Here is a 12,927-nt window from a genome sequence, read left to right as displayed (position 1 = left end):
TTGACAACATTACAATTCTTTACAATTTGTTATTTTACATAATGTGAAATAAAAAAGTGTGATGTATCTGTTTAGATTTTGTCTTTTAACGAATATTTTTGTAGTATTTTAAAAGATATAACTTTCACAAAGTTAATAGAAAACACAGGGACGTATTCACAATTTAACAAAAATAAAAGGTAAACACGGTGAATGCAGCGAGCGGACGTTGGAGTAATTACCCCGCGCTTCCCCCAACAAATTGGACCACTTATTTATGGTTAATGAAATTCAGATTTTATAATAACGAGCCGAGTTTAACGTACTCGTTTACGCGTTTGTCCTACAAGTCCATTAATGTTTAAAAACCTGTTCGGACATCCTTACAGAATACGTAGTCATGCGACGCAACTCCCGGACCACCCAACAAATGCCTACGCGCACAATACTTATTCCAGGAGAGATAAGACATTTATAAACATCCGATGTGCCTTGCAGGCATAATCTGGGTGGTCTCTAGCATAGTGCATGATAGAGATAAGTTAGTATTATTAAGTTAGTCTTAAGCGAGCAGTCGAATAAATGACATCTCAAACTTTAGTTGTCTTTTTAAAAAAGCTCCATCTGTTCGTTAACATTTGAGTGGCGCAGCCGGTAGGATACTCGTCATCCTGCTGCCGTGCTTTGCGTATATCTCGAGGCCCCAAAATTGGCCTTGTCGTGAGTGCTGGTAGCAAACGGGTATCCAACGAACCAAAGAAATAACTCTAACCAACGGCGAACAGATTCGGACATCGCAGTAAGCAGACTCAACGGAGGATGTGTGGCTTGTGAGTAGTCTACTTCACTATCTCCTTTTTCCACATCTTTTCCATTCTTTTTGTGTGTATAAATATAACTTTAGGTCGAACTTCACCTAATTGTTAACTGATTTTCGATATAGACGCACAAAAATTGGCGTTTATACGACGGCAATAGTAAAGTAATTTATAAAATAAGTATTGTAGAGACATTAGAATAAGGTTAGTAATTTAAATTTTTAATTTGAATTGTGTAATTAGTTGATTGTTAATTGAATTGTGTAACCTTGAAAACAAAGTAAAATGACTGAAAGCAGGGAAAGCAGGGGAATTGTGGCCGTTCCCATGGAGATGTCTAAGGTCATACCAAAATTTGATGGGGACGAAAAACTCTTAAATTTGTACATTAAAAAGTGCGAATACGTATTAAATTGTTATAAATCGGAAAACAGCCAGGCACAAAATTTATATATGTTTCATGTAGTGTCGAGTAAATTAGTAGGTAAAGCCGCTCAATTACTGAGCGAACGACAGGATATAGAATCATGGGCCGAGTTGAAAACTGTATTAATACAATATTTTGGCGATCCACGGTCAGAAGAGTGCATTGCAATTGAACTCGAGACATTAAAAATTAACAATAACGAATCGTATCTCGATTTTTGTAACCGAATTCAACAGGTTAAAAGTACTTTAATTGCGAAAGTCAATACCATCTCAGACCTGCATGTTAAGAAAAGTAAAATTACGATCTACGACAATTTAGCGCTGAACGTTTTTCTCTATAATTTGCCCGAGGACCTCATACGTATTGTCAGACTCAAGGGCAGTTCAACACTTGAAAATGCGCTGTCTACAGTATTGGAGGAGGTTAACTTCCAGTTCCAGTACAATGCTAGGAATAAAATGTTTAGATCGAATGTAAGCAAACCACAGTTAACATCTTCACAAAATCCGTACGTAGAAAAGTTCGGTCTCAAACCATTTTTACCATCAAACAATAATGGAGGATTCAGATTCGGCAGCCCTAATCAATTTAGAATGCCCAGTCACCCACAAGGGTTGAATTCAGTACAACAATTTAAATTTGGGAATCCACCTCAAGGTCAGACCCTAGGCGGATTTAGACCGCCTACCCAAAACTTCCGTTTCGGTATACCTAATCAAGGACCTCAGGGTTACCGACCGAATTTCAGTCAGGCACCCCAAGGTTACCGACCGAATTTCAGTCAGGCACCCCAAGGTTACCGACCGAATTTCAGTCAGGCACCGCAACAAAGACCGGCCTTTAACCAATCATATCAAAATCAGTTCAAATTCGGCGTACAGCCGCCACCGAAACCGTTTGATTCCGATGTAACTATGCGCACAGCTTTACCAGCGTCCCGACCAAATAAAACATTCAATAATGAGATCGAAGTATATACGGAAGCTGACCCTAACGGTTATGACTATAATGCTTATAACACCTACTGTGACTACGATAACTATGACTTTGACCCCACTCAGGTCAACGCGATGAATGTGACTGAATTTCACCACGATCAACCCCTAATGGACGAGTCAAATTTTCAAATGTTAGCCTCGGACACAGCCATGAAATAATAAATTTAAATTGTGCTAATTTTGCAAAATTGCCGTACATTTATTTACCCGAATTAGAAGCGAGATTCATGATAGACACTGGTAGTTCGCGTTCGTTCATCAGTCCACATAAAGCCGAAGAATTCTACGAACAAAATAAAATCGCGATGCCATTCGAAGTTATCAGTACTCATGGTAAAAGTCTTCACGACGAGGCCATACACATACCCCTGCCACCGACATTTCAAAGTGCGGATGCTCACACATTTTACGTGTATAGCGTGGACAAGGACTATGACGGCCTAATTGGTTCAGACTTACTAGCGCAACTCGATGCAAATATAGATATGAAACATCAAGTTCTTAGAACACGCGACACGGAAATTCCATTTATATATAACCCACTAATTAACATTAGACTCGAACCGCGATCTGAAACTCGCGTGCAATTGCCCGTAGATTTATACAGTGGCACTGGCATTATAGATTATAGAGAGTTTTCAGACGGAATCCGAATGCCAGCTGCTCTTGTCAACTGTGTCAATGGACAGACGTACACGGTTATTCAGAATATCTTGGAGACACCGGTCACTCTTAAAATAAATAATATTACACAAGTAACTCCGTATGAACCTGTACAGTGTGACGTTAATTTGACTAATGACTTAGACAAGGACGTTATTACCGAAAATGACTTGGACAAAGACGAACACCTAATCGCGAACTTAGAAAGGATACGTCTCGATCACATGAATGACGAAGAGAGGCGCGCCATTAGTGAATTGTGTTTCGAATATAGGGATATCTTTTACTGTGACAAATTGCCCTTGACTTTTACCAATAAGGTCAAACATAAAATTCGCACTACCAATGACGACCCCATTTACGTACGACCATATCGTCAACCCCCTCCTGTAAACGACGAAATAAATAGACAAGTTGAAAAATTACTCGCAGATAACATCATTCAGGAATCCGTATCACCATGGAATGCTCCCGTGCATCTCGTACCGAAAAAGATCGACGCCTCGGGCGAGAAGAAATTCAGGATGGTCGTCGATTATAGAAGGCTGAACGAGATAACTACTGACGACAAGTATCCGTTGCCAAACATAACCGACTTGTTTGACAAATTGGGTAAATCTAATTATTTTACGACATTAGATTTGGCAAGCGGGTACCATCAGATAGAGATCGATGAAAAGGACCGCCAGAAAACTGCGTTCAGTTCCCAGGCTGGACACTTCGAGTTCTTAAGAATGCCGTTCGGGCTTAAGACAGCTCCGGCCACGTTCCAGCGGGCAATGGACAGTATTCTGCGCGGACTTCAAGGAATTCATTGCCTTGTTTATTTGGACGACATAATTGTGTTTTCTACAAGCCTCCAAGAACACGTGGGAAAACTACGAAAAATATTCGATAGGTTACGCGAAACGAATCTCAAAGTTCAAATTGACAAGTCGGAGTTCCTCCGTAAAGAGGTTCTATATCTAGGACATACAATTACAAAGGATGGGTTGAAGCCGAATACTGATAAAATTGACGCTATCCTTAAGTATCCACTCCCTAAAACTCAAACAGAAATCAAGAGTTTCCTGGGGCTGATTGGATATTACAGGAAATTTGTGAAAGATTTCGCAAAATTAACAAGACCAATGACAGTTTGCCTTAAAAAGAACAGCAAGGTAACAATCACAGAAGAGTTTGTAGAGGCGTTTGAAAAATGTAAGCAGCTGCTCACAAATGCGCCCTTACTACAGTTTCCCGATTTCGAAAAACCGTTTATTCTAACCACCGATGCTTCAGATTACGCTATCGGCGCCGTCCTATCGCAGGGAGCTGTCGGTAGCGATCGACCAATAGCATTTGCATCTAGGACGCTGAACGACGCTGAAACGCGTTACAGCGTTATAGAAAAGGAAGCACTGGCTATAGTATGGGCAGTGAAATATTTCCGCCCGTATCTTTACGGGAAGAAATTCACGATATATACGGACCATCGGCCACTGGCGTGGTTGAATTCATTCGAAGAAGCTAACAGCAAAATAACTCGCTGGCGCCTCCGATTGGCGGAATATAACTATGAAGTCATTTATAAAAACGGCCGTCAAAACACTAATGCTGATGCCTTATCTAGGGTTAAAATTAATGCGTTAGGCAACGGTGAAGAAAACTCATCTGTCGCTGTGAATGTCGACGAAACGGAAATGCAAAAACGTCGTGACACTAAGAAAACACCTAAACCTGACAAGAAGAGAGGGCGGAGGAAGACACCAATTAGTCCTGTAGCTCTTTCGTCCGATTCGGAAAAGGCTATAACGATCTCTTCTGCAAGCTCTATCTTAGAAAATAGAGCTCGCTCCCCGTTTTCGATCGCGACACCATCTAGCGATACTCTTAGTGCTCCGGAAACGGAAAGTATACTTTCCGAAACTGTACACTCCGCACGTGACGTTGACTCTATAGGCATACCGATACTAAAAGAGGCTATCGACACGAAACCTAATCAGATTTTAGTATACACGTGGCTTAGAAATGACATTTCAGTCAAGGACATTTCAAACAAGAAACAAAAAATATTAGAAATTCACCTACCCAAAGGAAGACCTGACCTAATAACAGATTTTCTCAAACGATACATCCGGAACAAAATAAAATATTTCATTTACTTCGAAGACGTACAACATAGAGTAGAATTCACAGCCGTAGTCATCAAACTGTTTAAAAAGGGATCTGTTAACATCCTCGAATGTACGGAAAGAGTAGTGTACATTGAAAACGAAGATGAACAAAGACAAATTATCCAAAAGTATCATATGGGCAAAAATTGTCATCGCGGCATTAAAGAGACGGTAACACACCTTAAGCGAACATATTTCTGGCATAACATGGACATAACAGTAGCCGCGGTTATTAATGCGTGCGAAGCATGTCAAAAAATGAAATATGATCGTAAACCTTTAAAACCCGCGATGCAACTAACACAAACTCAAAATAAACCATTCGAAGAAATATTCATAGACCTTTTTAAAATTGAAGGCAGATGTTTCTTAACTATCATAGATGCGTTTAGTAAACTAGGACAAGCGATTGAGATCTCGAATCAGTCAGCACCTGAGGTTGTTAGGGCCCTTATCAAATATTTCTCATATTACGGGACTCCTCGCAAAATCAGCTCAGATTCCGGATCGGAATTCAACAATCGTCTGATACAGGAACTATTGGATTTTTATAAAATCCAACTACATTTAGGAACACCGAATAATCCTAACTCCATGGGATTAGTCGAACGATTTCACTCCACATTGATCGAAATATACCGATTAGCGAAGTACGAACAAAAATTAACAGACGCAGCATCCGTTATGACCTATGCCGTAATGGCTTATAACCACTCCATACACTCAGTAACAGGATTCACGCCTTTTGAGGTAGTATTTGGCCATACCGAATCCAGAAGCACCTTTGAAACAAACATCGATAAAGAATATATGCAAGTTTTAATGCGTGATCATCTTAAACGAACAAAATTTATATATAAACATCTTACAGATAAAATGATACAAACTAAAGAAAAAGCAATAGCGAAAAGGGGAGGTGAAACAGATTTCAAGATCGACATAGATGACGTAGTTTTCTTTAAGGGGACTAATGTTAGACGTAGTAAGGATAAGCCTAGGTTTGACAAGGCGATAGTTACAGGAGAAGTGGAAAGAAATGTGGTAACGCTTAACAAGAACAATCGCGACATACGAGCTCCATTAAAGGATGTTAAACGTCCTCCACAGGCGCATCCTGATCGTCCTGCTCGTGCTGAAGGCGGCGAGTCTACTGCAGGGCCTTCAAATGCAGTCACTTAAGAACGTGCCGGGAATATTTCCCGTCAAGGAAGGAAAGGCGGTAATAAGCAGAGAAAAATGGACACTCATAAGAATATTGGACCTTAATAACATTCAAAACGATTTAACATTAAACATCAACAAACTAAAAGAATTAAACACGCTTATAGAAGCAAATTTCAATCAGACTTACATAAATGTAGTATTTAGAAACTTTAGGATACAAGTAGAGTATATTAAGAATGTAACGTTAAATAAATATAAGCAGTTAGTTCCTAGTTTTAGAGTTAAGAGGGGTCTTATTAACCCATTAGGCAGTATCATTAAAACGATTACTGGCAATTTAGATCACGAGGATGCTAGGCGCTACGATCGGATTATTGGAGAAATTAAAACTAAACAAAACGCTCTTAACTACAAAATAACCTTAGTCACTGATTTTATTGAAAATCTTAACAACTGGTCTGTATCTGTTTATAATAATATAAACCAGTTAAATGATAACTTTAATATCGTCCAAAATAACTTGGAAAATATTAAAGAACAAGAAAGAACAGCTTTTAACACTAACATAATTGTTCATACGTATTCACTCATTTTACACAATTTTCAGAGCCTCTATAGCAAATTGGGTGAAATAGAAACAGCCATTGCCTTTAGCAAACTTAAGACACTACATCAATCAATTGTCGATTCTGAGAAATTGTTAATTGTACTAAAGGATATTGAAAAATCGGCAAGATTTGCATTTTCAGTAAGTTTAGATAATCTTGTTAAAATAGAACAAACTATAACTATAAAAGCATATTGTAAAGAAAATCAGTTAACATTTTTATTAGAAATTCCACTTATAGAGAAAGAGACCTATACATACTATAAATTGTACCCTACTCCTATTTCCCGTGATCACGATACTTACGTCATCCTTCCCAAGTATCCTTACATGATAGTGAATGGACTCAACTCCGAACCACTCGCCGAGCCCTGTACAGCTACAACACCCTCCAACTTCATATGCTATGTTGACTCTACTAGCCAAATTTTGGAAGACCGTTGCATCACGGACATCATGAAGTACGCAACCAATCTCAGTTCCTGTGAATTTATACCTGTGGTCATCGACAACATCCTGTTGCATCATATTCAGCCGAACCGTTGGATCATATTTGTGAAACAGAATACCCTACTGCAACAACAATGCAACAACGATATTTTCCAACGCTATGTACAAGGGTCACATGTTATAACTATAGAAGATCAAGCGTGTGAAGTGAAGATTGACAAATTTACCTTAAAAGTACATCCCCAAATGACAGAGCTCATGCAATATCTCAAGCTACCGGTTATAAGTCTGCCCCACATCAGTAACGTGAAGACTCGACAGCGAAAACCAATAATGATGGAAGATATGAACTTGAAGAACATGCAGTTATTAGTAAAATCAGTAAAAAGTGTCAGTGAAAGTGAAGTGGAAATTGGTAAAATTAGAGTCTATAGTGTCAGTGTCTGGACGATCATATTGTATTTAATTATAGCTGTTTTCATTGTGGTCATTTGGTATATTAGACTTAAGAAATTAGATTACACTTGTAACTTTCGAAATTCTCAGAATACTGATGATTCTGATAATTTCGAATCTCAGGGGGGAGAAGTCATGCGACGCAACTCCCGGACCACCCAACAAATGCCTACGCGCACAATACTTATTCCAGGAGAGATAAGACATTTATAAACATCCGATGTGCCTTGCAGGCATAATCTGGGTGGTCTCTAGCATAGTGCATGATAGAGATAAGTTAGTATTATTAAGTTAGTCTTAAGCGAGCAGTCGAATAAATGACATCTCAAACTTTAGTTGTCTTTTTAAAAAAGCTCCATCTGTTCGTTAACATTTGAGTACGTACGTTTTTTTGTTGTTGTTTGATTGTGTTATGAACATTTAAAAAATGACAATGACTTGTATAGCCACAGGAGGTATTAGCCACCATTACTTTTTAATTTCCTAATGAAAATGCGGATATTAAAACGTAATTTATGCTTTAATAAAACTTGCCGGTTTTATAACCTAAATGTCTTATCACAAAATAAAGTATCATACAATTTTTGTTTTACGTTATATTGTTCATTTCGGGGTTTTTTTTCAGCTTAAAAAATTCTTTTGGTTTTATTAAATCACTAAAAATCGCTTTCTAATCGATACGTGTAATTAAACGCAAACATGATGTATTTGCGTTGCATATAACGAAAGTCCACTTTTTATTTTTGTTATCTGTCTGTCCGCAAATCCGTTCTTGTTCCGGGTAATCTCTGAAACGGCTGGCATGATTTTGACAAGACATTTACTGGAAGGTAGCTTATGGGTGCGGGAGAAACTTAGGATACATTAAATTCTATACAGACGAATTGGCGGGCAACCGCTAGTATTATACACAAGTTCATATTACGGTGATTTAGAAGCTTTTAGTACTAATTAAACCAATAATATTTTTTATGACTATCGCAATAAACTATTAATCATTCTCGATTCTATTTGTTAGCGAGTCGACGAAGTGAAAGCAATTAGAGGCATAATTAAATCGAAGATTTTCATTGAAAGACTAAGTAACTTCACCCTTTTGAATTAAAGGAGGGTGAAGATTTTACCTTCAAAAAGTTCCATCAAAAGGGTAATTAAGATGAATTTTAACGATCACAATACGCCTTACGGATCTAAGTCCGTCCACCTTCACTCACTTTAATTGGCTCCCACACCACAATTTTTCACAGTAAATTATGAAACGCAAGTTAACTCAATGTCTAATTCCTTAGGACAATAGACTAACATTACAACAAAAGATATTTTTAATTCCATCTTTGTCTCGAGCCGTCGGAGCAGAAAATTATAATTATTTGAAAAAAATTAAGGCGAACCTTGCTAGATAATATCTGTAACAACTGAACTGTTGCCTACAAATTGATCATTTTGCTTTGTTCTTTTGTTTATAATCATACCAAGCGATTATGTTGCCTTTTTCTTTATTTTTTTCTTTTTTTAAGTTAAAGTGACTGGCTATTAGATATTTTCTGAACGAACTAAACTTGTCAGTTAGTTAAAGTTACTGTTCGCATATCAGGGGTCTTATATTTGTAGGTTATCTTTTGACACAAATTGTTTGTACATTTTTTTCGTATCTTGCACTAAAATATATATGCTTGTTTCCCTTTCGTATAGTGAAAAGCCATGTCTCTTTAATTAAAGCAGCACAATGAATGTAACACGTGTGCCGACCTAAGGGTCAGGTGTGTGAGAAAATACTTTTGACAAGCACAAGCGACCATCAAAATGTGACCCTTCACAATTCATTACATTATTTTGTTTGGGATCCAACAAAGTTTAATATTATTTTCTAAAACACGATATTGTTAATATAAAACTTTGTATTGCCCGAACTATCAAATTTAATTAAGACATGGCCCTAATTAACAGGAAACTGAAAACGTAATAGCTAACTGTATTTAAAAATACGTTAGATAAATAACATTTTTTTTTTTTTTTCAAAACTTATCAAAGAGCCAACATCCATGGGAACTCAATAAAAAACTAAGCCATTTTTTTAATTAAAGACCATTGAATCCTGCACTGTTATAACTGTTCTTACCTATATATCTTAAGAAATGTCATAAGTTTACAATTTCCTATTATCGAGTTCCAATTAAATAAGACACTAAGAAAAACTAAACAAAAAACCGAATAAAGTAGTAATAAAGAAAACAAAACTCCAAAGTAGAGGATTCCATTCGAATTGAAATACGGACTAAGCCGTGGGATTTGGTCAAATCAAAAAGAAAGGTGTGCTGAGAGGTCGCAATTCTCTGGTCGTCTCTTATCTGTGCCGCCACCGCGCGTCGCTCGTTATTCAATAAAACGTCGCCGGCGCGCCGTTAGGATCCACCTTTATTTCTGAACATTAGTCCGAAAATCCTTCGCGACCATCCGTAGAAGAAATACGTTGAATTGGACGCGCTAAAACGACCAGTGCCATATCACTCTAACATTTAACTTCCACTTTTATTACACGGACAGACCATTAGTGTTTAACAAACCATTGAACTTTACTTATTGTACTTTAAATACATTTTCATTTTACTTAAGAAAAATACTAAAGCTCTAGAGAGAAATAAAAGCTAAATATAATAAATAAAGACTTAAGAAAATTAAAACTTAACAAGACTTTGCACAACATTTTCTATCGGACAACGTCGCTGTCAATAGTTAGAAGCCAATTACGTTTTTCTTATTTTGAGGTGAACTTTTTTCATTTATCACTTCCTAATAATCGTACAATCATGAAAATACATCTTAATTATTTATGCATATTAGAATCTAGATCTTGTTTGTTTGTAGGTCCGCTAACTGAGTTGACTGAGCTCTGGTGAAAAGTAGGTTCAAGCGAATTTATTTCTTACTGTCCAGATTTGGAAGAATATTTTTGATACTTTTTAATTATATCTTTTGGCTTTTGTTGTCGTTTAGGTCCAAGGACTATTAGTACTATATAACACAAATCATGATAATCTTTCTTCAATATCTCGTCCAATCTAAGAAACTTGTAATTCAATTACAAAATGGCACATAAAATTTCGAAGGAGCATTAAGAAGGACAATTCGGGACCGTTTCGACTTTAGCGATCGTTACGTTTGAATCTTTTAATTTATCCTTTCCTATTTCCTTTGATCGTGAGGAATGAATAAAACGAATTATTTTCTACAAGGTTCGCCGAGACCCGAGTAATATCTAATGATAAGACACATAATCCGTCCTCCATCTCTCCGCTTATTGAGACGGAATTTTCGATTAGTTGTGATTGATTGAAGCGACTTGTCTTCGAGAGACGTGCATTTTATGATCAGTTCTACTTCTTTAATAAATATAGTAAACGTAAAAGTGAGATGCTGCATCTTCTGAGTCTAGATTCTAACTTCTAAATATATTTTACTGATATAAATACTGTACTATATACTGTCGTGAGCAGATGAGTATAGACCAAGTCAACTGAGTAAAGAGGGACTGTATCATACAACCATTTGAAGCAGTTATGTCTTTAGAAGACAATGCTTATTTCGCACTATTACGATAGATTTATGATTAAAAATGATTCCCAGCATCTTAATAAATTATTAGGAATTATTCTTCTGCAATAAAACTAAAAAAAATAATATGATTCGATTGAAAGTACTATATATTTCAAACGGAATAATGGTATATTCGAGAGTTTACTGTAGGATTTCCACGGTGGGGCTTAATGCAATTTGCGGTAATGCAGCCGCGCGGTCCGGCCCGCGCCGCGCCGTGCCCGCTGCACACGTCACTACAATTTCCTTACTTGTCGATTCCATTGCATAACCATTACATAACGTACACATTATGCTAGAGATAGAAACGTCGTATAGAAATGTGCAGTAGTGCAAGAAAATCTTTGCCTATTTTTAACAAGAGTATTAAAAAAATCTTTAATATATACCACACGTACTTTAGTGGTTATTAAAGTAGTCTCTTATTGCTGATTTAGTAAGATAAGGCTGTGGTTGTTAGTGCTAAATAGTAGGATAAAAACCCACGAACGTTGTCTACCTAAACGAAAATAAACTTACTTGCATATATGAACCGTGTAAAGTTAAGGCTACGTGTAAAATAGCAAGCACATGGTACTAAATATGTCGGAGGTGAACCTTCGGTCTTTTTCTTCAGTGCGCTAATATAATTCTCTCACAAGGTGAAAGCAATACCCTATTTCATTTCCTAAGCGCACAAACCGTTAGCTGAAATCTTTATGACTCTATGCATCGAACAATGCGGAAGTTTTAAAAGATGTTTTTTAAAGCTCACTCCATACTTTTTTCTATTCCCTAGCGGATAACATACACTTTTATCTGTTCTTTCTTGTGTAAATCAATATGTTACGTTTGATAAAAATAAGCCGAGAAATTCCACTGCTGAAATTACACTTATATTGACTATGTACTAATGTTTCGACGATCTAAATCCTGAGTAAAGTATTTTTTACGAAACATCTTAAACAAAAAAAAGTAATGAGATTGAATGTGGATGGCTATAAAGATAGAGGAAGACCAAAGAAAGTATGGATGGATTGTGTGAAAGAGGATATGCATAAGAATGGGGTAAATTCAGATATGAAGGCTGATAGAGATGTATAGAGGAGTAGTAAATACTGTACCGACCCTCCATAGGGATAAGGGCAGGTTGATGATGATCTGATATTGATTAAAATTATAGCGTTTTTCAGTAAGAGCAGGACTTCGTGACTATGTGGGTTATAAAAAAATGCATTAGAAAGAATTTATACTTAGAATTGCTGAAATTTTTAAACGAGTTTTCTTAAAATCCCCCATGAATGATAATTGTTTAATGTGGTGAGAAATCTCTATAAGCGAGAGTCATTGTCTGGTCTCGAAGGACGACCGCGATGGAGTTTCCATGAGCGAGAAACTAGTGTAAGGGAAATAACTCTATAAGCGAGATAAATATCGTGGTTCCTTAGACTGTCCCTTATCCAGGTTCGATTATATTACAAATTGAAAAACAGAAAGAAATTATTGGAGGATTCAGATAAAATTCAAGACGTATGAAGGATATAAGAGAGAACAAAGGGATTGAACAAAGGACTCCAAGGATTTTGATTCTGTAATGAGAAAAACCTCTTGATTTATAGGTATATGATTGATT

At 36.9% G+C, this 12,927-nt stretch overlaps 1 protein-coding gene across 1 annotated transcript; it reads left to right on the top strand.

Annotated features, from left to right (window-relative positions):
- The first annotated feature begins 1,082 nt into the window (after positions 1-1,082).
- LOC123721673 lies at positions 1,083-2,384 on the top strand. Its single transcript, XM_045681083.1, has one exon. The coding sequence runs from the start codon at positions 1,083-1,085 to the stop codon at positions 2,382-2,384; it is 1,302 nt and encodes a 433-aa protein (XP_045537039.1).
- Positions 2,385-12,927: the final 10,543 nt, after the last annotated feature.

Source organism: Papilio machaon, chromosome 14 (genome assembly GCF_912999745.1).
Source record: "Papilio machaon chromosome 14, ilPapMach1.1, whole genome shotgun sequence".
Classification (NCBI taxonomy): domain Eukaryota; kingdom Metazoa; phylum Arthropoda; class Insecta; order Lepidoptera; family Papilionidae; genus Papilio; species Papilio machaon.
The sequence above is the reverse complement of the archived record's forward strand: the minus strand, read 5'-3'. Positions and strand labels throughout refer to the sequence as shown.